We start from the raw sequence: 27,737 nt of genomic DNA, 5'->3' as shown, positions 1-27,737 counted from the left end.
ACCTATCCACAACAAACAAGATTAATTTTCTACTGCTTGCTAGTTTCCATTTTTTAATTACTATGTACTAGAAAGCCCTGTTTTGGGTAGTAGATCACTCAGAAGGCTGAAATCCGTAAAGATAAACAAAAGCACTGTATATTTTAGGGGAAAGTTTAATGAAATATCTTTACTCAGCTTCATTTGTTTTTATTTCTGAACAAAATCTAAATCTTGAAACAACTTCACACATTTTCCCCTTTTAACTGTTATTTCTATGATAAGACTGACTCAACTCACAGACAAATTAATTCACTGTGAGGTACTTGTGGCAGAATGTGCATTTATTCTCATTTAAATTGCCTTGAATGCAAAGGGTTTCAAAGTTCTCCATACTTCTTAACCGTATAACATATAAAAACAAAACCTGTTAACATCATAAATAGCTTTTGCAATATTTTGATAGATTGGCAGGTGACACAAGCTCATTTTAACGCCAGTGTACCATAACATTATAATGGAAAGGTATTGGTTTGATCACTGCATACTTGAGAACAAGAATAAGTTCTAGTAAATTATGAAATGATTTTATCATACGATCATAGAACAGCCTGGGATGAAAAGGACCTCAGTGATCATCTAGTTTCAGCCCCCCTGCTACATGCAGGGCTGCCAGCCACTAGACCAGGCTGCCCAGAGCCACATCCAGCCTTGCCTCGAGTGCGTCCAGGGAATTTTTGATATTAGAGTGTTTTTAAAAGTGCATTTTAAATAGAAAATTACTAAAACCAATCAATCATGTCAACAAATTGTATTTAAAAATAAGACAACAACAACCAAACAGGAAAAAAAAAAAACAACCAATGAATCTATTGGTCACTACTGAGACAGGGCTGAAATATTATGAGTAACCTTGGAAAAAAGAGAAATCGGAAGTAGCTATGCCAGCTAAGCTACCAATCTGAAACCTGTGCAGGAACATGCAGACTGCAAGTTGCATGCGTTATTCATATACTCTGCATGAAATGAATCTGTCAGTCTTAATTCATTTTCCACACCCACGTCACAAAAATATACCCTTATAAATGACCTTTCTCACTGGGAAAGAGACAAAAGGAAGACGCAGGAGACACAGAAAGTCTAGTTATGTTCAACCTGCAAAGCGTGTTGCAGAGGAGCAACGTGGAAGAACTGTTGCCCTGGATGGCTCACAAGAAGGGAATGATGCAGACGTGCCTTCAGCAGCCTGGCACAGGTTATGAGGCCCGGCCATGAACTTTTCTGGATCTACCTCCAGACCTTATGTGGTGAACAGCAGAAACGTTTAAACAAATGATCACTTATAACTCCTTTTTCACATACCTACCATGACCCTAATGGCTTTCTGAGGAGAATCTTGGCTTAAAGTTAAGTGAGTTTTGCCTCAGCCTTTTTTGAATCCAACCCAGCATAAGAATTTGAAACCCTGCTTAAGAAAACAGGCTGGCTGCAAATTTCAGATTGGAACTAAATGATCCCTGTATGTACTTTTTCAATTTGCACCACAGTTCTGGGCTTACACTTCTTCTTTCAGGGGAACTGGTAGGGGCTGTACATCAAGCCGAAAGCTCTTCTGATAAGGGCTGTCAGAAGGTCAAACATTTGTAAGTGGACCCCATGTATCTTGTGTTAGCTGGCAAGGTATTTCCCACAGTGTGCTTACGAGATTAGTCTTTTTCTCCCTTCCCCCAGAAAGTCAATGAGCAGACATATTTTTCCACAAATTATTGAATGAGTAATTGCCAACATATTTCTGCCCATGAGACTGCTTACTAGCTGTTCACTAAACGGCTGCTTTGTGTGTTTCAGGAATTCCCCATTCATAAATTAGTATTTATAATGGGGATGTTGGTCACCCAAGTCACCCAACTCCATATTTTTACTCTTGATTGGGAAATTTACAGCATATCAAAGGCTTCCACAAGAAAAGCACACAGATTTCCAGTTCAGGCATTCATATGGATGCATAAGTGCATCATTGCATGTGACACTTTTTCTACAGAATATCACTCTAATTAATGTTTGTGGAAAGTGAAGGACTTGCCTCTCAATTACCATCAAAATAAATAGTTATATTCAAAGTAAGTTCACAGTTTTCTTCAACATTCATCAGACTTTATGTTCAAACCTCCATTGACAGAACACATCCTATTCAGCTGTACAATCTGGAAATTCATTAAAACTACTCTAAAAATCCTAGTTTAGAACATAATAATTCCTTTGCGATACACATACTACTTCTAACCACGGAAGACATAGCCAAGAATACTACTTAATGCCTTATGGAGTGTACTGGAGTTTGGTTCCTCAAGGACCAATTTCTTCATAAACCCTTAAAACCAGAAAACTTGGTGCCCTATCTTCTGAGCTTCCCACAGGTCTCAGGATACAGAGCCACCCCTGTTAGTGGAAGAGCCTCAGTAAAAATACAGCACACCTTTCTGAATGGTTTCAGAACAGCTCTCCTAGCTCATCAAGACAAGCAGAATAGCTCCCACGAGTAGGCAGCATTTGGCCCACAGAATTGTTAACCCAAACATTATCCTAACAGTATACCCTAGAACAGAAAAAAAAAAAAAAGACATTTTATTTACTTACACAACGCAGCTCTAGGAATAGATAAACTGCTCTGAAACATTAGCACACTCCTAGGGACTACCATGAATCTACATGATGCTGTACCATCAATAATATGCTCCAAAATATGAAATAAAAGGTTTTAATCAGATTATAACCATTTATATTTTCACCCATAGGTTTGTATAACGTTATTAACAATAAATTTTAGTTCTTCTCAGTTAGCCAAATAATCAGCAAAAGGAACATGCCTCTCCCAGGCTAACACACCTCCTTGACCACTGCAGATAGACAGTCCAACTCAGCGTCAGGAGGTTCTACAAACATGCCTGACCAAGGTCAGCCACGGTTTACATCATGCTACAGAGGACATGCTAGAGAGGAGATGCATCTTGGAATATCATACCGACAGAAAATAATCACGATTTTCTTCCATTGAAGAGACTACATGAGATCAAAGAATCTGAATACTCAGATCAATAAAAATCTGTTGACCAAGTGCATCCTTTCAGGAGGGTCTGTATTATAGGGGTTCTATCAGACGCAGTAGAAAGTTATGAACTACAAAAATACCTGAGAAGATACTAAGTGGTTTATTATCTGCCTTCAATACCCTGGGGCTTGAGCAAAGGTTTATATAATAGATTATGTCCCTTGCAGTGGCATTAGAGTCTCTGGCAACAGTTGCACAAGGTCTGCGGTGAATGTGGCACAGGAATAAAAACAGAAATGCCTCTGTGTACCTTACCGGTCATTCTTCCAGTACACATTCTCACTCACCTACTACATTATGAAAGAAGCTGACATTTATTAATTAAATCAAATAATATTTATAGAATCCCTCTCCCGATCCTCAGGGAGATAGAATTTCAAACACAATCAAATACAATCACAACAGCAAACTATTAAAAAGCTGAAAATAGTAAGCCATTCCAGCATTAAACAGAATAAAACCTCAGGTTTAAGAGAGAAAACAAATTGGAAAATAAAGGGAATAGTTGCAAAAAAGAACGACTACTCCATCTCATTGCTGTGACAAAGGCTCATTTCACCTACAGGACTTCTGGTTATACCTGCTCTAATAAATTCAGTGGTGCAGAGACACTACTGCTAGCACCTGGTTTTCAGTTTCTAGAAGGTCCCTGGCATAGCAAGGTGGGGGACAAACAGCACTCTCCTAGACGATTCCTGGGTGTGTGCTGGGAGCTAGGGTGAGCCAGGGGCTGTTCTCAAAAGGCATTCTGCTTATGGCTGTCCTGTTGTGGAGTACAAGAGAGCTTAATTGTATGGATGCTGGCTACCTTGTGCAAGTTGACCTCAGTGCCAGGGAGTGGTCCAGGATGTGTTTAATTTACTAGCATGGACACAGCTGGTGATGTGAGACCTCAAGATACATGGTGCCAATTCTCAGATATCTCTCAATGAGCTGCCAGAGCTCTTTTCTTTAAGGATTTTAAAGCTATGCGCCAAGGGTTTGAGAGACATGCAGGGAGATAGGCATACACTCTATGGCAACTTTAATCTCCTAGATGGCTCCTGAAAATAACTGCATTCTAGTGGTTCTTTTCTCTGCTTCTACGATAACATCAACCAGAACATCAGCACAGCTTCCAGACTACAAATGTTTCATGGTTCAGCACTGGGAACAGCTCAAACCACATGTATGCGACCAGTAAAGACAGCAATACAATTCAAGGGAAACTGTGAGACTGGTGGCTAAAAGGTATTTCAAAAAACAGGTTTTCCTTGCCCTTGGTGGTGGCCAGAAGTACTTGAAGCATTAGAGCTTCCCACCACTACACTAGCAAACTTCCTCTCTCCAGTAAACCCTTGCTGCAGAGAGCAACTTGTGCTCCCAGAAGGCCCAATAAAACAAAGGTGGCTGAAGGCCACTGCCAAAGGACTCAGGTACTCTTCTGCCACCGCAGCTCTGACAGTACCAGAAGCAAAGCACAGAGTAGGATCTGTGTGACCTGCATACCACTGGAGTTTACCAGTCAAAAGTTTACTAGGAATTTGCTAGGTCAAAAGGCTGGCCAGTCCAACAAGAGGTGGAAGGCAAATCAATAGCTGACAAATGATATGTACTATGTACATTTAAGAACACAACTTCCATCCACCAGCATGAGAGACTATCCAAACAGGACAATAGGAAATATTTTCCAAGGCTGACATTTCTCTGATTTTACAGCAGCACCCTGGTAAGAGCCCAAATGCAGAACTTCTGTAAGAGTATGTATGGGTAAAGGTGTGGAAAATAGTGAGCAATGAACAAACCAACCCCGGCCACAGAAGACCATGGGAAGTCCTAGCCAAGTAGGCCTACATTTCCTGAATTTTTAAAATAGTTATAAGGAAAATAAGAATTTGAATTTATTCACATGTGATAAATGTCCAAATCACTGCACCCATTTGTAGGCATCTTAATTTAATGTTTACATGAAATAGATATTGTTCTATTTTATCACTAATTAAGCTGTTTTACACATTCATAGAAAGATTAATTCCTCCCGTTATAGTTTGTCTTTTATAATTGTATTTGCTAGAAGAGGGTAGAAGATAGTGCAACAATTCATACTGAAAGGGCAAAGAAGGACCTGCAAGCAACCACAATGGTCAAAAGGAATGAGGGTTATCCACAACCAACTACAGAAAGGATGGCCTTCAAGGCAAGGTCTTTTTTTATTTGTTTTTGCTTTTTTAACCCTCATTTCCCTGTCTTTAATCCCACTAAATGCCTCTTCATTTGCAACCCTTGCAAGAAGTTCAAGCACCCACCTCTGTATAAAGAATCAGCAAGGTTATCAATGTCTGGAGATAAAGAGCCTCTGGTTTCCACTGGCCCTTGCACAGGGACAGCTCTGCAGCCTACAGTACCTCAAAGGGGCCTGTAAGAGAGTGTTGTCTGCAGGTGAGGAAGGAAGGGTTTCACACTTAGAGCAATTGCTCAGGCTGCCACCAGAAACAGCTTTACTGTCTGTCATCTAGCACCAGTTTGGAGGAGTGGCTGGCCACCACCTCACTCACAACCTCATAGATCAGACAGCCTACACACACACCTCCATACTATATAAAGAATAGCCATTATGCACTAAACATATTTATGGTAAAGCAAAGATTATAGAGGTTGAGTTAGTCCTGCCCAGACTAGAGATTTATTTGGTATTTAAGCACCAGCAACACTGCTTCAGGCATTTACATGAACAGCAGCAACCCACTGAAATCCATTTGAGAATACCCCTCACTCTTGTGGTGCTGCTCCTCCTTCTAGGATGGGCAAGACACTGCAGTGACATCAGAGTGATCACAGGAGATGCTCTCAACAACAAGCAGGGGACCAGGAGGGAAGTCCTCAAAGCACTAAGAACAGTTGCTGAATCAAGAAGAGAATAACTAGGGAAGAGGTAAGGCCTGACAAAGACGTCTCCCAGAAATACCCTACTGCAGCCACCAGTGTCACACAAAATGAAGCCTAGCACATATGAATTCCATTACCCAGAAGCCAAGAGCACACTTGAGCTAATGAATAAAAAAAGCTCATGCTAGCAGTTTTAAAAAGGAGCTGCAAAGGAAAAACAATGAGCTCACGCCTTCTGACCTTGCTTGTTTTTAGCCTGGTTTCCTATGGCAACAAGACTTGTGATCATGCTGTGTGTGTGCATGTGTATGTGCACGTATGTGTGTGCAAAAGACAGAGAGTGATTGTTAGGGTGTTCAATAAGTGCTGGATGCACTGCCATTTCATAGTCAGACCTGGTGCCAAGTTGCAGGTCTTGATGATAAAAAAGTTCCCATAAGTTCTATGGTAGCAAGTGCTCACCAAGACCCAGTAGCTTTCTCAGGTTGGAGGACAAGAGAACTCAGCAGAGAACTTACATAGGAAGCAAAGTTATGAATGTTCCAAGTGCAAAAGAAGCAGCCCTCAAAGCATGCTGCAAAGCATGAAACAAACCTGGTAAAACAGCTTTCCTAGGACTGGTGCTAAGGTATGCACTGGGGATGTTCCTTTCTTTTTCCTGGTGAGAGTAAATAGGGACATCCTGTCTTCAGGAAATTGATCCTGATTGACAGTAAGGGGAAAAGAACTTTTAGATCAGATTATTATTACTTTTTTTTTTTTTTTTTTTAAAGACTGTATCAGTAGCTACGTAAATAAAATGTTTCAAAAAAAGAAAAGGTGGGATTTTAAAACCATGTTACTCAACAAAGGGCCAAGAGACAGGACCAGCTTAGCCAGGTCCTCCAAAAAAGGTCAAAAAAAACCCAAGCCTTGACATTGCTGAGATCTGCCAGGACACAGTTCATTTATGATCAGTGTGGTGTGGGAAGATCCACCAAAGCCTTTCTAACTTTGTTTATACATAGCCTTCTGACACAGCAGACTGCTTTCTTTCCTCTTCCAAGAAATCCTCAAGAACAGAGAGGGCACAGATGACTCTTCCAGACAGGAACCTTCTGAACCTACAGGCAACTCACCATTCAGATGGGATCATCAAACCACACTACTAAAAGGAGTGAACAAAATGGAATAAGTGAACATGCATAACATAAAACACCAATCTCCATAATTCAGTAACCAGCTGTCTAGGACTGATCTATCAAAATCTCTCTCTGCCTCCATTTTGCTGAAATGCACCTCCTGTAAATACTCATAACATTTGAAAATCAGATCTTTGTCCAGGGCTGTACTAAGCTGGGAGAGCCTGGAGGAGCACACAGGTGCTAGCAATTCATTTGAGCCAGCCATATTTAAAGGACAGAGGAACACAGCCATTACGAAGCAGTTTGAAGAGGGAATGATGGTGAGTACTTGCTGTCTCCTTTCAGCAAGCAGAGCTGTCTGTAGTATGAAATTCCACATTTGAGCAAATTCTCTCTTTCTTTTAAGAACCAGAATTTCCACGTGTCATCAACTGTGTGCATTTAAAGAACTATGGCATTTGACTCCGAAGTAAGTGCTCTCACTGACTGCTGAAATCATATTTCTGTATGTTGGCACATCAATTTGGGATCCTCTGATCTGGAAGTCACTCCAGATTCATCTGAAAATAGCCTTTTTGTTTTAGTTCCAAGTCAGATGTGAAATGTTAAAATCTTCTCTTCCAAACTCAAAAAACAATGTACGAGTATACCCAAGAGCAGAATTTGACCCTCATCTTTTTCCGTAATTTTCACTACTGAACAAAAAAAAAAAATGTTTTTTATTTTATTGCCAGCTCCCAACCAGATGAATTATTGGTGATACTCACAAATATGGCTTCTGAAACACCAGTTTTTATGGCCTTCTTATTAATCATTGACTATGTCCTTCAAACCCTTCTCTCTCATAGCAGAAGCTTCTGACAGTGTTAGTGATATTCTCCAACTTGTGAAAAATTCTTTTTGTGCTCCTGTCCTTCCGCTTTTATACTACACCACTCATCTCTAGAACTCATCCCAGTCCCATTAAATACAGTAGCAGCAGGATAAAGAGCCAGACATCTAACTTTTTCTTAGCTTCAGGTTTGTTATTTGAGGCTGCAGTTTTGAAGGGATGGGGTGAAGGGAAAATAAAAGCTGACACACACAGAACACTGAGTAAAATACACAGTAAGTGAAACTGTTTAAATAAAAAAAATAATAATTTCTAAAATACGTGTGAAATAAATAGCTGACAATCTAATAACATCTTGAACAAACAACAATTTCAGATAGATCCTTGTCTTCACAGGTTTCTCAATCAAGTATCACTGAAACAGATGATTTCTAGATGTTGGAATGCTAGCTATAAATTTATCTAAATTAGAATCAAAGGGTTTAACAATCACAATGATTAAATTTGATTAAGGTATGAGGTATTGGAGTTAATTTGGTATCATAAGAAAAAGTTAAGCAAACAGTTTAATTTATGTGTAATGTGTCCCAAACAACCTCGCCAATTTCATGAAATATAGTGTTATATTTCTTGATGATCCTGGCAAGCATATGTAATTAAAAATGAAACTTAGCATCTGTAGCCTTTCCTTTTTCTTCTCCTCCGTCCAAATATCTGCAGGTCCCAAGCCTGCATACACGTACTTGTTTGAGGAGTCCTGCAGGCTCAGACCACTTACAAAATTAGACTTACTCATATGTACTGAAGTGTTTATATCCTCTAACTCGAGAGACCCCAAGCTTGCAGGAAAGACTATCCCAAATAGGTGACTCCTCAAAACAAGAGAACTTTGCTATAAAGTATTTATTATTTTGAAATATAAATGTAAAGTTGCAGAAGGGAATTCTTATCTGAAAGAAAAGATAATTCTAAAGAAAATATTAGGCATACGCATAGAATTAGTGGACTGGGAACATACGGAAATGAAAACTTGCTTTGTTAACTGCCCAGAAAGAAAAAATAAGTAAAATATCAAATAAAAAGCAACACCTGGGCTAGTCAACACCAACTTACAAGTAAATAAATTGTTAATTGGTAGTTTAATGGAGAAAAAAGAAATCTCCAGCCTTTCTTCTTAACAGCAAAGATTTTTTTAATATATATATATTTCTAATGTCATTTTTTTTAAAGAAGGAAATTATGACTGTTACTATGGAGTAAATAAAAAAAGAGAGGATTAACATTTACTTTTAAAATTCATATTTATTTAATAACTTTCATATTAACGGATGACAGAGTGATAAAGTGGCAGTATGCTGCTCTGACAATTTTTTTTTCCTGATCCAAGCTTGTTTAACATTTAGCTTCCACTGCTGCCCTAATGGAGTTATTTTTTTCTTCCTACTAAGGGTTACATTCATATAAAAAATTAATCTTAAACCTGCTTTTTGGTTCCTCATTTGCAGGAGACTTTTGTTTGCCTGTGGCTGAGTCTAAACTTGGGGGGGGTTTATGCATTAGAATTGCCCTTATGAAGAGATCCTGCTTAAAGGTAGTGGGGCTAGATTTGTGGGACAAAGTAACATGGATTTGGCTGTTATCGAAACATGCAATCAATTACTGTTTTATCAGCTGCAGCTGTCCTTATGCACTTAATAACCCCCCTGACTGGCTATACCAAGAACAGCAGAGCAAGGTTTTATTTTTTTCTTTGCTCTCTCCTTTATTATAAATTTGGATTTTTATTTTTTTCCAAGGGATGCAAGGGAATAATACTAGTAATTGTCAGTGCTAATTTCTGCTCTGACCACCCAAATAAATACTTTCATTTACTGGAAACAAGAATATGGGAAATTAGGAATGGAAAGGGAGTTACATATGGCCTTTACCCACACCGATTTGGAATCTCTATCATGCCTACCAGGGAGATTTAGAACCCCTTCCTCCCCCCCACACCTTCCAGAAACATTCTCTTACACAGCAGACCCTTAGCTAAGCATATACAAAGTCAAATTTTCTTAATGTCTTACTGTTAGCAGGTAAACACATTTCTTAAGCAACTGTTTGAAGATATCTTCCAGGTCTCCACTGCAATGCTGCTTAACTAAAGACTAAATAAAACAAAGGTATTACAGAGATTCCTTCAAACAAGAAGCCAAGTCTGCATTCACCATGCATCCAGAGCTTCTGATTTGATACCAAAATCTCTTGGAGTCTTTTTATCTTTTTTATGTTTAAGTTCGCTTATTACAACTTTAGCATTTGGTTTGCTTAATCTTTGTTCCTCTCCAACAGAGAAATCACCACCAGCCTTGATGCTGACAGCCACAACTCAGAGGGACTTCCCATGTATTACACAGCAACCAACATGTAAGGCCAGAGACCACTAAAGTGAAAAACTTCTTGTGACTAAACATCAGGAACATTAGAAGTAGATATTCTATTCTGATGTTGACCCAAAAGTTCTAACCCAGCAGAATACATCCTCCTATCCCAGCCACTTGCCTGTGGGACACAGTGTCCAACAGCATTATGCTAAGACTGCCCTTCAGAGGTCTGAATGGGCACTTCCTTGTGCTCTGCTAGCACGATTTGCACCTTGCAGAGCTCTGTAGATCTGGGATCTTTTAAATTGTTTCACTGAAATGACATTATTCAAACTCCACCTTGCTCAGAATTCCTAAAACTGACAGAAAGCAAACTGAGCTGTTTCCTTCTTGAAGTCTTTTCCTAAAACTGCATTTAGACTTCACTTTGTTTACCTTTTGGAAACCAGAAAAGGAATATATCATACCAAGAACTCTTAGGCTCTGTACTCAGTTATTTTTTAAGCTGATACTGAAGTGCTGTTAAGTTTGGGAACTGTGCATAAAGTTATAAAGCAATGGCCTAAAATTCTAAACTTACTGACTGAGGTCGGGCTCCCAAATTAGGCTGCAGAGAAGGGCAAGCCACTAAATAAAGACATTTAAATCAAGGACCAACTGTTCAACGTGATGTCTGCGATATGAACAGGTTCACAAGTCCACCTGTGAGAGTAACCAGTATTTTTAGCTCTATAATTGAGTGGACATCATTTGGGAAGACATGAAAAATAACGTAAGCAGGATTTGGCATACAGTTGTTAAATCACTACGTACAGAAAAGAAGTGCTTCTCTTCCAGTGACACTTCATATACGTGCTCATGACTTCTCAGTCTCTGCGCCAGGGACATTACAGTCTGCTTCCAAATAAAAATCATGACATGAAGTGATCACCAAATTCATTTTGACCTTCAAGGACAAATTAAAATGGGGGGGGGGAAAAATAATAATAATTAAAAAAAATATTCTACTTTTTTTTTTTTTTTTTAATTTCTACCGGTATTCCACCTATTCATCTAGATATAAAAACTATGTGATCGTGCCAAAAGAGAAGACCACTGATACACTGTTCTAATTCACAACTTAACACCTGTCTACCTAACGCATGCCGCAAGCCACAGTAAGAACTATACAAAACATCTGGTTTTGTATATAGATAGATGGAAATAATATATGTGGCTACATGTTCATACACACACAGAAATCATGACAGCTGTTCCCTCAAGTAGAGGAGGCCACTGAAGGGACCAATACTACATCCAAACTATTTCCTTTCAGCGAAAAACTGTCCCTAATTTTTAGTGAGTTTTGGATCAGCTTTCATTAAATTATGTGAACAGTATGCGCTTTATTAACACATATGTTCAACAGTTTTCAAAGCAATTCACTGGAAAGGTAATAGATTTGTGAAATCCCTTTCCATTATGAGAATTTCACCATACAGAACTATACTGCAGCTTTCATGAGCAACTTAGAATTCTATTAACCTACCCAAAAAGCCCTGTAAACAAATAAGCAGAGGACGGATGCATTTGCTTCTATTTACTATTTTCAGTTACTATGCTTTTCCTATTTTTTAATGCACGTAACATGTGCCTATATATATGCACATAGACATAGCTCCCCACACACAGAGTGCTACTGTACTGGTTCAAATTTATACAAGAAATTCCTTTAGTAGGAATGAATCAAGAGATTGATTTAGAGCAGTTAAGGTGAAAAGCAATGAGCACTGTTTGACTGGGACAGCGTCAGCTAAAGTTTCACACTTTGACTATAGGGGAACTAAGAAGGAGCACGCTTACATGGTGCCTATGGGTTTCTATTGTAGTATTCAGTGGTGTTACACAATTCGGGGAGTTAAACTGTGGTCATTTGCGGATCAGAACACCTAAATTAAGGGGGGGAAAAAATAATAAATGAAATGCAATAAATCTTACTTTCTGCTTTCTTCCTTTTCAATCTCATTAGATTTTCCTACTTTTTTTTTTTTCCTCTGATTGCTTTTCCTGCTTGCAATACATGCTTAGATTTAGGCAGCAAATAAAATATCTAAATTGTGATGCTTCTCCTGTATGCAAGTATATATAAAATGAACAAAATAAATGAAGGGGATGAATATGCCTCAAAAGTAGAGGTTAAAGAAGAAATTCAGAGGAAAAAATATATCACTACTGAACCAGTACCTTCTACATACATGTCTAAAGGAGTTTTGCTAGAGGCCTCACTGCAGGAATAGAACTGACCACATAATCATATGAACCATACAGGAAAGGTCTCCTGCCAAAAGATAGAGTAGGTTACAGAGATTTAAGCACTCATCTTCATTTAGGAATCCTTAAGCTTCTCTTCATAGAAGTACATGGCTACATTTTGTTTACTGAGTGCTGAATTACAGAATCTCCATTCTCAGTTTGACAGCTGCAGTAGATATATATTTTTAAATCCCACTAAATTGAGAAAGGGCTAGTTTGACTATGAATAATCAGAGATGGAAATAAGCAAGCAAGCTAACAGACAAGGCACCAGTGGCTTGCTTGGTACAAGTTCGTAAGGTCTCTGTTTAACTGCCAGGCAGCAATAGTTTGTAATTAAAAAAGTAAAAACATGAACAACAACAACAAAAAAAATACCTCCCTCTCATCTTTAGACAATCTGATCAGAAAGGACCTGGAAAATCTCTTAGAAGACCTGGAAAACTCCTCTCATCCTCCAAATAGTCCCTCCGACTTGGAGCAGCTGTTGTACCATGGGGCAGCAGGTTAATAAAACCAGTATATCCATTGCTAATGGCTTTGCTGAGCACGTGGATGGAGAAATGGTCACACCATGCCAGACCTACATCCTATAGAATCTGCTCAAAACAACTCCAAACAGAAACATATAGAAACCAGTACCTTTCAGGGAGAGTTTTAAGCTCTTTATCCCAGTTCTGCAGCTGAACAGTTAGAAGTGAAGTAAAGTTCAGCAAAAGCTTTGTTTTCAACATGTCCAAGTGAAAAGGAAGAGGAAAAAAAAAAAAATCTCTGATGCAGTAGTGCAAGACAAAAGGCTGAAAGCATCTGCCTCTGTGTGCAGCATTTACTGCTGCAAGCAGCCCTGTTGTGGCCAGGCTGTGTCTGGTTAGAATACAGCTTGGGAAATGAAGCACCCATCTTGGGATGGGAAACCCTTGCTGGATCAGGACATAGTTACTTCACTTCAGAAACAGCTGCTAGGTTTGCAAATAACATGCAAAGCTTTGAATCACAGCAGGCTGCTGTAAAATACAGCCAGCCATAAACTTTTTCCCTGGCTACATGGTTACATTTGGGGGTGAAAAAAAAAAATGAATGCAAGTTGCATAAATGCAGGCAACCACAGGTCAATAAACAGTTCTAAAAAACATGCTTGACTCCATAAGCTGTGATATAATAAGATGGACTGCTGTGTACTTCAGTAAAATTAACACAGAACGGGCCTCAAAAAGTTGGTAAAAATTTGTGCAATGAAATACAATATTCCTAGCATAAAGTAAAACCCATGTATCAGTAAACCATCTTTAACTTCCTTGTAAAACTTATACCTAGCAAGAGCAGCTCCACGTTTTGCCTTCGCCATTCCTCCTATGAATTTGCATGCAGATGCATTTGTGGCTGTGTTTGTGTGTGCACATACACATCCATTTGTGCACCCACAAAATAGTCCAAACGCACACAAAGAGGCTTGTGCTTTCAGAAATATGAAATAAGAACAGTGGAAGAATTGATATATACATATATATATATATGCATCTGCAAGATTGTCATAATAGATTAAAGCCATTGTGCAGATTTTTAAGTTTTATGTTAAAAAAAAAGTCATTGTTCTTCTTACTAATTTTACTTCAAAAGACAAAAGTAGGAAGCATTCACAAAAGCAGAAGGGAAATGCTGATTTCCAGTTTTATAGGCTCCTTATGGCTGCATCTCATTCAGTTTGGCCAGTGGAAAAAAAAAAAAATAATAATAATATCAATTGTTCATCCTCCTGTCCTGGCCATTCTATCTCCTTGCTCTCACATACTAAAACTAATCAGCTGCATTTGGCTATTTGACATAAAACGTAAAATGCTTTAAATACTGAAAAGTAAATAATAAAGTATTCTCAGTGTTCTCTCTCACAAATATACTTTTTTAAAAATAGAGAAAGAGAGATCAAAAAATAAGGCTTTAAGAAGTAATTGCTATAGGTCCATCAATCTGATCTTTAGGGCCTGGCTACAGCATACACTGCAAGCCACCCAGCAGAGCTCCCACATGGCTTCAGCTCGGTGCTGTGGCACCCTGAGCTTCTCTGTTACACTATACCCAAGTAATTCACCCTCTTAAAACAGCCTAAAGATGAAGGTGTATGTGACCTGTGAATATATGGACAGCAATAGGTCAGGGTACAGATCAGTACCATCAACTTGGGGAGTTTTAAATTCTTTTTTGCTTTGCATTTTCTTTTTTGGTTCAGTCAGGCAGGTTGGTGCTTTGCTACAGCTACCTGATAAAAATATGTATATGTGTGCGTGTATAAAAACATACAAAAGCAGTCAATTATGTAGAAAATTCTATAAGAAAGTGCAGAATACATATAAGAAAGTATTACCACTGTTGTATATCTGGTCCTCCATTCCTACCTTGCTTGCCTAGGCTCATCACGAAGCAGAGAGTACAAAGTCCCTCTATGCTTCATAATTTCTGTGCTGTCTATGACATGCTGCAGGTGGGCAATCCATTTCTAACCTACCACACTACCTGCAACAGTCACACCAATCCCATGCAACAAGCACAACAGCACACGACACACTGATTTACCTACAGAGCAGCTAAGGCAAAGAACCTCAGCACCAAACTCAGCAGTGGAGGAGGAGATTTTTTACACTTACATTGACAAGCCCTGACATCTGTTTCCTCCGCTCCATGGTGACCCTCATGACTGTCCCCATGCCAGTAGATAGGGGCCAACACAGCCAGCGATCACATCTTCTGGACCAGCCAGCCAGGCTCAGGTCATCCCTCTGCCTTTTGCCCTCACTCCTCAGTTTACCTCCTGATTTCACCAGGAGAGCTTATCTTGTGCCCTGAAGGTAACAAGGTGGGAGGAGCAGGGCAGCTGGGGAATCAGCTGAGGACCCACTCCAGGGCCAGGTGTCTATAGTCAGGGATGAAAATCTGGGAGACAAAATAGAAGGAAAAGAGAGAGATTGTGCATGTGACTAAGTAGAATAAAGGAGGAGAAGGAAGAACTAAACAAAAATAAGAAGAAAACAGGAGTGTTTTGTTTTGTTTTTTAAAGGTGGGGAGAAATAAGAACTGTCTCACCACATACATATCATTAATTACATTGAGTCTTTTTTCTACCTGTGCTGCATCTCTTTCCCAGCAGATGATCCTGTAAGGGTAAGGTGGCTGAATGAAGAGTGCTGCTCTGTCGAGGGCGACTCTAAGGACCAGCAGCAAGCAGAGTTTTTTAAAGCCTATATGTCACTCTGCTAATTCATGTCTTTTTCTGGCTTCTTACATCCTGATTTGGAAGGGAAAAGAAAGTTACCAGATATCTTGTCAAATACCAGTGTTCCCAATGCAACTTCAGCTTTCCCTGTGCTTCAGCAGGCATCTCTCCTCTCTCATTTTACCTTCTCAAGAGGAAAACCAATTCCTCTTTCAGCCTATAACCCTCCCCAGCCCTGTGCATAAAACAAGGAACCATACCAGCCAATGTACAACACTGCTGAGCACCATGCCCCAGTGGGGAGACCTTTCCTGTGCCACCTGTGCTAGAGACTTACCAACAAACAGCAGAGCTGTACCAAAATTAACAGTGACTATCCAAGCTTTGTTGGCCAACATGTGGGTACAGCCTGGGACTTCTAAAAGGTGTAACCAGATTCTTCTCATTCTTATAAGAGAATAACAGCTTACATTACATTCTCCCTCCACTGCTTCTATTGGTTCTCCCTTCATTTATATCCCTGGCCAGTTCTAATGTGACTAAACGTAACATAGACACACGTGTTGAAAATTAACTAAAATGTGGCAATGTAATTAAAGAGATGTAGAAAGGAAACCAGAAAGTGGTAGAGCCTTGGCATCAGTGTGCCAGTGCAGCTGTGAGTGGCTGTGCCAGATGTGCAGAGTGTTAATAAGTCACCCAGCCTGGTCTTCCAGGCAGGGAAAGGCAAGAACGTCAAAACATGTTAGGGTTGGGTTTTGCATCTCCTTTTAGATGCTCACAGCTCTTGTTGTTTACATTAAATTAACACTGCCGACTACATATTCCATATATTGAGATTAAACAACCAGTAGTTTGTGGCTGCTGGACACTTCTCCACAACCTTCTCCTAATTAACTGGACTTTCCTGTCTTTACTCCTCTCATGGGAAATGCTGACCGTTTTTTTCTAGAGTGGATACTATGTGCCATTCACTCAGTGCAAGATCTGATTTGGATCTTTTGGATCTCTTTTGGATCACTTTCTCATTTGCCTTCTTTTACCTTCACTGAAGGTGGATGCCGATGTGATGTACATCTGCACATTTGGACTCTAACTCAATGAGCTGCATATCAGCACACATCGTTGATTTTTTTCCACTGTTCATCCCAATTCCTCGGTTGGAAAATACCCTTATTTCCTTCAGCAAAGCTGTAAGCTCAGGAGTGTGGTGGGCCCTGATTCAGGAGTGTTTTCTGCCTCCCACACCGATCTGGTGGAACCGATCACGCTAGGGCAGATAATTCAAGGAGGAAACATGGAAGAATCACATTCTTTAACAACCAGATATAATTTCTCCATGGCAGTTTCTACTTCTTTTCCTTCAACCATGCACTCATTTTGAAAACACGTCATTTAAAACTATAATATCTTCAGTTTTTCTTTTGTTCAAATTCCCCTTTACAAAAAGTCTTGTTCACAACCTGAAAATGCTCAGGTTTCCCAAGTGGTGGTACCTCATCTGCTTTGGGCAGAAACCCATGATAGCTTACGTTATTTAGCATGGCATTATCCCATGCTGTTTGCTTCCATCTCATTGAAAATAAGGGATGATGGAACATATTTTCCTGGACACACCCTGCCTTTATCCTTAGTAAACTGTTTCCTACATTTTCAACCAAGAACGTTGGCTTATTCTGAACCGTCTTGCCTTCTTTTTTCACTGGAGTGGCCATTTCCAGCTGTGGGAAAAAGCTGACTTAACCCACCGCCAAATACCCACTGGTGGGTAGCAAGGTGGCCAACTTGGGAAGTTCACCCCCTGAGACACAGCACTACAGTGGCATGGCCAGGAGCACTGGTGAAGAAGCATCTGTCAAATTCAGAGGACAGGCACTGGAGATGGAGGACGTAGTGTAGAGGCTACTGTATCACACAAACAAGGGGCTTATGCTTCACCTCCGTCTGGACTCAAGGCAATTACCACTTCCCTCCTGAGAAGGTTCCTGCTGCATCCCAGTGACTAGCACCATCTGCATGTCACTGTGTGTCCTCATCATCCTGCTCATGGTTTGCCCCCTGGCCACCCGCATGGGGACAGGAGCACTCATGGGGAGCCACTCGAGCCTCACAGAGGCTATTCTGCAGCCACAGGGAGCAGACGGTGTGTGCCGACCCCAGGGAGGTTCCTGAGGTAGCAGAGCTATGCTGTGAGTGAGGCTCGTGTCATGCTGCTAGCGTGACGCATTTCTCCACATGGAAATGCCATAATTAGTCCAGCATCTTCTACTGTCCTTCCAAACCCAGCCTAATGACGGCACCAAATACGCTATAAAATAAAAGTGGCACTTCTTACTTTTAAGTGGGGATTCTGATTTTCACAGGACCAAGTTCTGCAACTCTCTTCCACAAATCAAGAAGCTTGACTACCTGTAACTAAAATAAAGCACTAAAAAAAAACAAAACAATTTTATGTACATACATATATATTTTGTGAGCATGTATGCAAGCACGTGTGTGTGGCCAACCCTGCACCTCTGCGTTCTGTTCTCAGAGGTTCTAGGTCACTTATATGGAAAATCGCCTGTTTTTAAATCAGTGGCAACTTCCTCTCTCTGTTTCAAACAATGTCTACTGATGCTGCTGTAGGTCCACATGCATCTCTTCCCTAACAATTAATTGTATTTACCAAAGAACACTGAAGTGAAAGTTCACAAGCTTCACTTCACTCTTTCTCTGTCAGCCTGGCTGCTCTGGTGCTCCCCTCTGAAGTTTCATCGCTCTACACCCCATATTTTCCCCCAAACTGCTTTCTGTGTCTGCTGTAACACAAATCTGCTGAAGTTTCCTACCACCTCTATGGCTAATTAGGCTTCATCAGGGTTTTCACTCTCATGCTCCCTGCTGTAGATAAATGCAGTGGCAGCTAGGCGTGCTGCAAGAGCTGCTGACTGCATTACTAGTTAGCAGAGCAGCACCAGTGGTCATGCTAACAGGTGATATCCATAACAGGAATGTTTTAGCAAAATACCTGTGTGAGTATTGCCAGTGAATTAACAAACCCTGCTTGGCATTCCTTAAGACCCTCCTAGAATATAAGAGAAAGAAAAAGAAAAAGAAAAGAAAAAGAAAAAGAAGGAAAAAAAAAAAAAAAAAAAAAAAAAGCACTGATTTCTTATCATTTTGAGAGGAAAAAAAAGAAAAGGGACAGCACCAAAATGAGCATAGCCCCACTGAAGCTGGTAAAGATAAAAGTTAACTTCTGCGTGTCCCATATTAGAGTGGTCTCTGCAGCCAGAAGTGAGATGGCAGCATACCACAGCTCACACAAATATGAGATTCAAACGTATTTGTGGCAAAAGATTTGAGAGAGAAAGAATGAGAACCGACGTGTGAATGATCTGTAAAAGACCTGAATGCTAACAAAAATTAGGGGAGGGAGGAAGGAGGGGAGGGGAACGGTGTTAATCATTATTTCATGAGGCCCGTACTCACAAATCAATTTTTTACAGATGGTTGGAGGTATTTCTCGGTCCCTCACTGACAGGAATACAGGAGGCTCCGAGGCCTTAAGCAGCAGCAATTCTATTCATAGGCTCTTAGCCTTTACATAATTGTATTAAGTGCAGTAACAGACGTAAATTAACGCACGCTGACCCCACGCTCCTAGCAAAGTCTGCCCTGACCTTTCAGAAAACCTGAAGAGCAGTAGTGGTTTAATGTCTGAAACGATCTCTTGGGGGAGGTTGGATGCTGCTCAGGAGGTGCTATGTGCCAGTGGACCTAACAGGTCTTTCCATCCTGCACGACGAGGAGCCACTCTCCTGCTTCCCTTTCAATAAGCAGCTTGTCTATGTTGGTGGTGAGCGAGCCGTCACGAAGCACTGCAAAGCTGAGTGGTGCCTTAGAAGTGCATGGCCTGTGCCATGCAGAAGCTGAGCCAGCCCCCCACCTCTGGGGTCATTTGCTCTCCTGGTAGCTCTGAGGGACAACATCATTGTTGGTTTACAACAAGCCACACAAAGAACACGAGAGCAGGTGACAGCCTTCCAGAAACTGGGTGCCAAAATGAACCAGCAGAGATGAACTCGTAAAAGGCTTTGCTGCTTCTCATACCTACTCATTTAATAAAATTCAAAATAATGCGCAGAGGTTTTTTTCTAGTTAGTTACCTATAAACTTTTAATCTTATAACAGAAGTACTTTTCCCCTTCCTCTAAAATGTCTGCATTCAGAAACAGGACTGTGGGGTTGCCACCAAACAGACAGAAGTGGCATACGTTCCCCTGCCTCACTGGGAGGAGGGCTCCTTATTTCTAAGGCACTGCTGGTAATTACTTTGCTTCTCCTTCTCCTACCTCACGGCTGCAGTGGTAGCCAGAGAACTGCAGAGCTGTGTCGGAGATCATAGACGTGAGAAGGAAAAAAATAAAAAAGACAAGCCTACACAACTACATCTACGAGAGCTGCACATGTTGGACGGCACATGCAACTCTGGAGCAGAAGAGAACGTAGCTAATAAATAAAGAAGGAAAGATAACGCAGAAATGGAGATTTTTACCAAAGTCTTCTAACTTTTCCCTTCCCCACCTGCTCACAACGATAGGTTCGCTTGAAATCAGTGTGATGGCATAGCAGGGACACCTAACTTCTGCTGATTTCCCTTCCTTCAGGGCCTCCCCTTCCCATCTTCTCTCTTCCCTGCCTGTGGCCAGGCCACGCTTGGCCAGGAGTGGGGACAGCCGGGCCCGGAGGGGCTGCCTGTGCCCTGCCTGGGCAGGGGAACTCGAGGCGAGATGCCCAGTGCTGATGCAGCGTGGGCTGTTGCTACCACTGGGGTCAAAGGAGAGAGGTAGGCCCGGGCGCCCCTGGACGTGCTCCCCAACCCCCTTTGCCTGGACTGGGCCGGGGGTAGCCCGGTGCGGCGCTGCTCTCACCTGGTGTGGGCTGCTGCTCCCGCGGAGCCACGGATTCCTCGGCCCCGACGGCGCGGCCGCACCTGCAAGGAAGGGCAGAAAGAAAGGAGGGTGAGCAGGTGGGGGCAGCAGCCTCGCACCTCACACACATGTACGGCCGCACACACACGGGCACACGCACGCTGTCACACGCGGGGCTCAGACTGCAGCCGGTTCCCGGACGGCAGCCCCGACTCTCCAAGGTGAAGCCGCATCCCCGTCACCGCGGGGTACACAGGAGCTCCGCTCCAGCCGCAGCCCCAAGGGCAGGGATCCCCCGCCCGGGGAATCTCGCAAGCACGTCGAGGGAGGCCAGCCCAGCCCCGGGCGCCCCGGCGAGAGGAGGAGGCCGCGATGCTGCAGTGCGGAGGAGCCGGGGCCTCCCTCAGGGCGGCCCCGACGGGGTGAAGGAGGAGGGGGTCTGTTCTGCAGGGCAGGGGCAGCGACGAGACGGGGCGACGGCCGCGGGTCCCTGCGCTGCCTCGTTAGGGGACCACTGGGGGAGAAGGCGGCGGGAGGGAAAGCTGGGGCGTGCAGGGGAAGAGCCCCGAGGGGCGGCGGCGTCGGGAGCCGGGATGGGAGCTGCTCCCGAGCAGAGAGGAGCGGCCACCGCCACCGCTCGCAGCAGCGATCCTCAGCAGGGCAGCAACAGTTGGCTGCCAAGGTAAGGAGACGTGGAGCCGGCGGGGCTGCAGCTCCACTCACTCCCGAGCTGCCCCCCTAGACCACCCCTGGTTTCGGTCCTCTGAAGTGTGAGGCACGAAGAAGAGGGGATGCTGCTTTAGCCTCAGCTTGGCTGATTCCTCTCATCACTTCTTTTTTTCCCCAAGTTCTCTCTAGTACCTTGTCTCTCTCTTTAAAATATGCTCACATGAATAAAACCCCTGCAAGGAGGTTTTCTGGCGACTGGAAAGGACAAACACTTTTTTATTTTCGAAATAGGAGAGGATAAATAATTATGAAAATGCAAGTCTACTTGAAAGATATCGTGACCCTTCCACGTCTGTTTTCATCAAGGCAGCTAGTGCTCGAGCTACGTGTCCTGAACGAGAAGGAAGGGAGGAAGGGGAGCGACGAGGTGCTTTTCCTTCGCCTCCTTTCCCCACTCATCCCTTCACCAGCCTTTTACTCTTTTCTAAAGTGCAGACAGGTCTTCAAAATCTCTTTTATCTCTTGAGAAATATTAACTCTTAGACCCGACCGTGGTCCTCGCCCGATCTCTCCACTGCAGGCTTCCCTGAACTGCCAGCTCAGCCCTTTCCCGGCGGATCTCCCTCGGTGCCGGCGGCAGGGCAGCGGGGAGGAGAGCCCTGCCGGCTCCGGGCAGCCCCGACGGTCGCTCGCCCCCCCCACCCCTTTTTCTTTTCCAGACGGTGGAACCATAGGCCCCTGTATCGCGTCGAGCGGCCGCTCTGCTCCCAACTTGCTGCTCAGCTCTTGTCTCTTTCACGAGGCTGATCGGCACGGACAGAGACGCTTTTAATCGCTCGCTCTTTTGGGGGGCGGCAGGCAGGGAGGGGCTCTTTTTGTTGTTTATTTCTTGCCCACGGAACAGGGCTGGTAATTACTGCAAAGGGAGAGAGAATGCAGCTTCCTCAACTCCTGCCTGAGATGCTCTTAGAGCTGTGTGCTCGCACAAGGCAGTTTCAGAACCAGAGAGCTGGTGCTGATGCTGCTCTGCTCGCTCGCAATCACCTCGTCCAAAAGCGGAGCCTCGGCGGGGTTTTCCCCCGGATTCCGCCTGTTTTACCCTTTTCGGGGGCACTGGCTTTTAGGGAAAGAGTGATCGGGGCGATCGGCGGGCTGCAAGTTGCTCAAAATCGGGTTGGAAGTGGGCAGGGGGAGGGAGGCGCCTTTGGCAGCGCCTGCCTGGTGCAGCTCCCGCGAACTGGGGGCTCCCCCAAACCGCCGCGGCTCCGCGCGCCTCCCCCTCTCCTCCCTCCCTATTATTTATGGGGCGATCCCGGCAAATCCCACCCTCCCCACCTCGGAAGAAGCCGAGGCTCCCTATTACGGAGCGTTTAATGAATCGCTCAGAAGATATTTTTTTTCTCTCTCTTCTCCCCCCCCAACCCCCCTCTTTCTTTCTTTCTTTTTTCTTTCTTTCTTTCTTTTTTTTTCTTTTATGAATTGATCTCGCCCAGTCAGGACTCCCGTATATTTTAAATACGGAGATGCCCCGACGGGAGGGGAGGGGGGAGAAAGGTGAGGGGTGGAGAACTTTTCGGAAGTTTTATTCTATTTTTATTTTGCCATTAATGAAAGAAAAGCGGCCGTACAGTGATCTGAATCAAGGTGTGATCTGCTCCGATAGGCAAAAGTCGATTAAAAAGTTCGGCGAGAGGCGGCGGCGGGTGCCTGACTGCCCGGGGGGACCGAACGGGGTGGGAAGGGGGAAAGGGTGTTTATTTCTGCCACTACATCGCTCCCTCTATCTCTACACACAGATATACACGCACAGCGACGGAGGGAGGGGGGGGGGGGGGGGGTGAGGTGGGGGGGGGGGGGCGATGGAGGAGAGGGAGAGGTGCCAGGAATTAATAATAGAAGCCCACAGAGTCTAGATAAGTCCAAGGCTCGGCGATCGCAGCTGCTGCTCCTTCGGCGAATGCGCCCTCCGCGAATGCTTTTTGGGGTAAGGGCTTCCCGGGTAGGTAGTTATGTACAGCAAGCCCAGACCGCAAAAAGATTCGCGAAGGACAAAGTCTGCCGCGGCTTTCCACATCCATCGGCCGGCCGCCGCCACACCATCCACCGGACCCACGGGCGATCGCTCCGCCATCCCCGCCACGCCGGGTCCCCACCCCCATCCCCACCGAGCGCCGCTCCGAGCCCCGCGGCCCCGGGCGAGGCGAGGCAGGGCGAGGCGGCGGGGAGGGAGGGAGGGGGGGGCCGTCACCCCCCGGCGAGGCCGGGGCCGGGGCCGCGGGAGCGTGGCGGATCGCGGCGTGTCCGCGGCCCCGCTCCGCGCGGAGGCTCCGGCGCTGGGCACAGGCGCTGCGTAAAGAGAAAACTCTTCCCCCTGAGCGCTAAATAAATAGAGAGCAGGCGGGCAGCTCATTGGTGCGGGCTAAAATCGTCACCCACCAATCAGGCGGCGCTTCACATTGCCTATTTCTGCCTTTTTTTTTTTTTTTTTTTTTTTTTTTCTTTTTTTTTTTTTTTTTTTTTTTTTTTTTCCTTCCCGAAAGGGGGAGAGGCGGGAGAGAGGAGGGGGAGAGCGAGAAGGGAATAAAGAAATAAAGAAATAAAAAAGAACCATCTCCACGGCTAATTATTCGCCAAATCCTCCGCCACGGCGCGTCCGAGAGCGCGGCCGGGACACCCCTAGCCCTCTCCTCTATCCCCCGGCCATACCCTGCCCGAGGGGCTCCGCGGAGGCGCGGAGCCGCCCCGCCGTCGGGGGACCCCGCTGCGGATCCGCCGCTCGCCCCGACGGGGGCGCCCCTGGCCGCCGCCACCTCGCGGCGGGCAACCGGGGACACGAGGATCCGCGGCGGGCGCTCGGCTAAGCAGCGTGCCGCTCCCGGCCCCGGGCAGCCCCCGGGGGCGACCCTCCTGGGGCGGGGGTGGTGCGCGGGACGCCGCCTCCAGTCGCACAGCCCGAGGTCGCGAACCTTCGTGCCCCGCCGCCGGAGGGGACGGGGACGGCCGGTTCCGAAAAGTTTCGGGGACGCGGCACCCAACTCCGGAGCTCCCCGCAGCCAACCCGCGGGGAGAGACAGACCCGACGGTGCCCGCGGGCGGCGGCAGAAAGGCGAACGCGCGCCCACGCCGCGTCCCGCCGGGCTCGCGCGCGACACGGGGAAGGGAGACCCGCTGAGCTCGGGGGGAACCTCGCACCTCGGCCGCAACTCAGAAGTTGGCAGGTCGCCCCGCTCCGCAGAAGGGACCCGCGAGCGGCGCCTCCGACCGCCCCGAGCGCCCCTCGCCCCCCGGCCCCGTTAGCCGAGCGGCGGAGCGGCGGGCAGGGCGGCGGAACCCGGCACTTACCTGGCGTTGCCTCCCGGCCTCTCCGGCGGTCCCGCGCCGCGTGCCCGATCACCACGGGATGTTTTTTTTTTGGTTTGTTTGTTTTTTTTATAGAAAGCCCAAAAGCGAAGCGTCCCTTCCTCCAGGTATGTATATAAGTTACTGTACTGTGTGGGAGGGTCACGATCTCGCTAGGTGCAGAAGATTCCCCGGGATTAACCCCTCCTCTCCCTTCCCCTCCTGCAACTTGTTGAGGATGGCACCGTGCGCGCACGCGGAGCGGCACACGGCCGCACGCACACACACGCGGAGCGCGGCGCCGGAGCGGTCCGGTGCCCCCCGACGGCGCGGTGATTGGCCGCGCTGCTCGTGGAGAAGGGGACGTCTCAAGTCGAAGTCACGATTTCTCCTCAGTTTGGAACCATCTGTGACTGGAGCCATGACGCAGCCAGAGCACATTACTCACTTTTACAGTCACGACTTGGAAATCCGTGCAGTTTCCAACCAAAATTACACCGCCACCATTGAATTATTTAATAGGATCCAGTTAAGGGTAATCTCATGCATTGTGCCGGAGAGCGGCGGTCGGGAGGGGAGGGCTGGGAGGCGGGGGGCAGAGGGAGGGCACTGCCGGGCTCTAATCGCCGTTTCACAGAGCCGCCGTTTCCGAGTTCCGACGATTGGCTGCACGTGCCGTAAGGGCTTTCTTTCCTTTCAACCCCAACCAAACAAACCGGGGACGGGTCCGTTTGTAAATACGACCACGCGCGCTCGGGGAAGGAACGGTCCGGTTCCCGCATTCGGGGCGTCCGTGGGCGGAGTGCCGCTGTGCGGCTCCGCGGGGCTCGGAGCGAGGAGAGGCGCTTTGTGTGCCCGCTGCCGCGGCCGCAGCGCTGCATTGTCTGCAGGATCCGCCGGCGGTGCCGGGCTTTGTGCGGTAGGTGCACCATTTTCTAAGCTCGCTCGTACCGTGAGGCGACGGCTAAGGGCGCTCGGCGGGTGCTGCCGCCGCGGCTATTGTCTGCCTGTACCTCTCCCACCCCTGCAGGGCTCTGGCTGCGGCGGAGCCCCCTCCCTTCTCGGCGGCTCCGGAGCGGTGCCGCGGTGCGGGGCTGCCCGGGGTGCCGGCCGTGCCTGCCCCGCCGCGGGGCTGCGGCGCCGTGACCCTGCGGCTCGGCCCCTCGCCTCTCTTTCGGCCGTTCCCCCGCCTCGGATCTGTCTGCCTAAGGACGCGAAGGACGGGCGACAATAAAAGCAGACACCCGCACACACGCGAGCCGCAGAAGGTGTGAGCTCTTAGCGGGGAGAAACGAGGTGGGAGGAGAAGGGGTGAGTCCAAATAAAGCAACCTATAGCCTCCTATTTTGCGGAGCACCATCATCAGGTACAGCTCTTTCAAACGCACGGGCGGGAAGGGCGGCGGCGGCGCGCACGGGCGCGGGGGGGGAGACGGCAGCGGGAGCGGCTCCCTCGGCGGCGGGACCGGGACGACCCCCCTCCCCGCCCTCCCTCAACGGCGGTTTCAGCACCGGGGAGCGGACAGCGCCCGGCGGCGGCCCCGCGCAGAGCCCGGCCCGCGCCCCCCGCCCGGCCCCCCCCGAGCGCAGCCGAACGGGGGGCGGGCGGGCGGCAGAGGGGCTCGCTAGCGCCGACAGAGAGAGAGCGAGAGTTGCAGCTCGCTATTGATTCAGAGATTTACCGACAGGGTGATTCCCCTTTCTGCACAAGAATTCCCTGTCTCCGGGCTCCGTGCATGCAGCAAATGCGTTATGGAGACGAACGGAGCCCCCTCGCTTTAAAGAAAAGTAAAAAGGGAGGAAAACAGAGGGATCCGAGCATGCAGAAAGGAAAGACGAGACTCACGGCCGCTGGCTGCAGCATGCACAGGAAAAATCGCTACTTACCGAGCGGGAACTCCTCGGGTAGGGGAGGGGGCGGGGGGGTGGGGGGGGATGGCGAGGATCGGGGGGTGGGGGAGCGGGGGGAATCCAACAATTAATTTCCAGACAGGAGTTGGAAAAAAAATACTGCGGTGATGTCCAGGTTTTCTTCCACCCGCGCTCGCTTTTTATACAAGTGCAACCCTCTGTCTATTTCTGGAACGCGATCAAAACCCTGATGCTATTTTTAGCAGGTACTGGGGAAAAAATCCACACACAAAGGCATTTCGCTGGAACGCTACGTCCAAAACATTAAATGTGCATTAAGTCTGCTCCCCCCCCCCCCCCCCGCACACACAGCCACCCCCAGCCACGCGTCCCCCTACCCCGGCTTCTTTCTGCACCACCATCCACTGTTGCTTTAGGTGCATCATTGCAGAGAATTAAAAAACAAAACAAAAAAACAACACCACCAAAAAAACCATCAACTGACCGCCTTCCATGCTGTCCTATTGCACAAACCCCTAATCCACAGTTGTACTGAGTCTGTCTCTCTGCCTGTTGCCTTGCAAGCATTACTGTGTCTGTCTTCTTGCAGTGTCTTTGTAAAGTGGGCTTTGGAGAAAACACAACAACCACCACCATGCACCACTTGGCCATTGTGCACAAACGTGGGTTTCAGGCAGGGATGCTTGCTTTGCTGGGAGACTGAGGTGGCTTCATACGGTGAATTGCACCCAGCACAAAGAAGGGCTGCTGTTTCTTTTTTTATAATTCTCTCCTCCTCGCCCCCTGCCTTCCTCCCCCTTAAAAAAAATGTAATCCTTTGTTTGGAGAATAAAGGATCTATAAATATATATGTGAAAAAAAAGGGTGTGTGTGTGTGTGTTTGCGTTCTAGTAATTCACTACGAGGGGGGACTGGGGAAAAAATAGAATCATTAGGGCTTGCAGGCTGCAAGGAGCCAGCCTGAGACTCCTTTGCAAGGCTGCGTCAGTTATCAGCTATTGACGTCACGTTCAGATTCTCCTCTTCAGAGGCTCTAGTTCATCATAAAAGATGTCTGTGCTCGGAGCTTTGTGCTTGCAGAAAGGCACTTCAATTCGAGGAAAAGAGTTAATTAGCAAGCCCCATATTTTGTGGTGTGCAGCTTTCGGTGCAGTTGCACAAAAATCCGGG

At 45.9% G+C, this 27,737-nt stretch overlaps 1 protein-coding gene across 10 annotated transcripts; it reads left to right on the top strand.

The window, feature by feature from the left end:
* The first annotated feature begins 23,926 nt into the window (after nt 1–23,926).
* LOC107314833 lies at nt 23,927–27,659 on the top strand. 10 transcript variants are annotated; one of them, XM_032444937.1, is made up of 5 exons: nt 24,683–25,231; nt 25,334–25,615; nt 26,384–26,600; nt 26,685–26,812; nt 27,157–27,650. In XM_032444937.1, the coding sequence occupies exons 1-4, from the start codon at nt 24,758–24,760 to the stop codon at nt 26,795–26,797; spliced, it is 1,086 nt and encodes a 361-aa protein (XP_032300828.1). In that variant the 5' UTR covers nt 24,683–24,757; the 3' UTR covers nt 26,798–26,812; nt 27,157–27,650. The 10 variants fall into 10 exon arrangements, with proteins under 10 accessions (XP_032300825.1, XP_032300827.1, XP_032300829.1 ...); XM_032444935.1 differs by having other exon boundaries at nt 23,928–25,615; nt 26,689–26,812; nt 27,157–27,656; XM_032444931.1 differs by having other exon boundaries at nt 23,936–25,615; nt 27,157–27,653.
* The last annotated feature ends 78 nt before the right edge of the window (nt 27,660–27,737 follow it).

Source organism: Coturnix japonica, chromosome 5 (genome assembly GCF_001577835.2).
Source record: "Coturnix japonica isolate 7356 chromosome 5, Coturnix japonica 2.1, whole genome shotgun sequence".
NCBI classification, from domain to species: Eukaryota; Metazoa; Chordata; class Aves; order Galliformes; family Phasianidae; genus Coturnix; species Coturnix japonica.
This window is presented reverse-complemented; position numbering and strand designations above follow the sequence as displayed.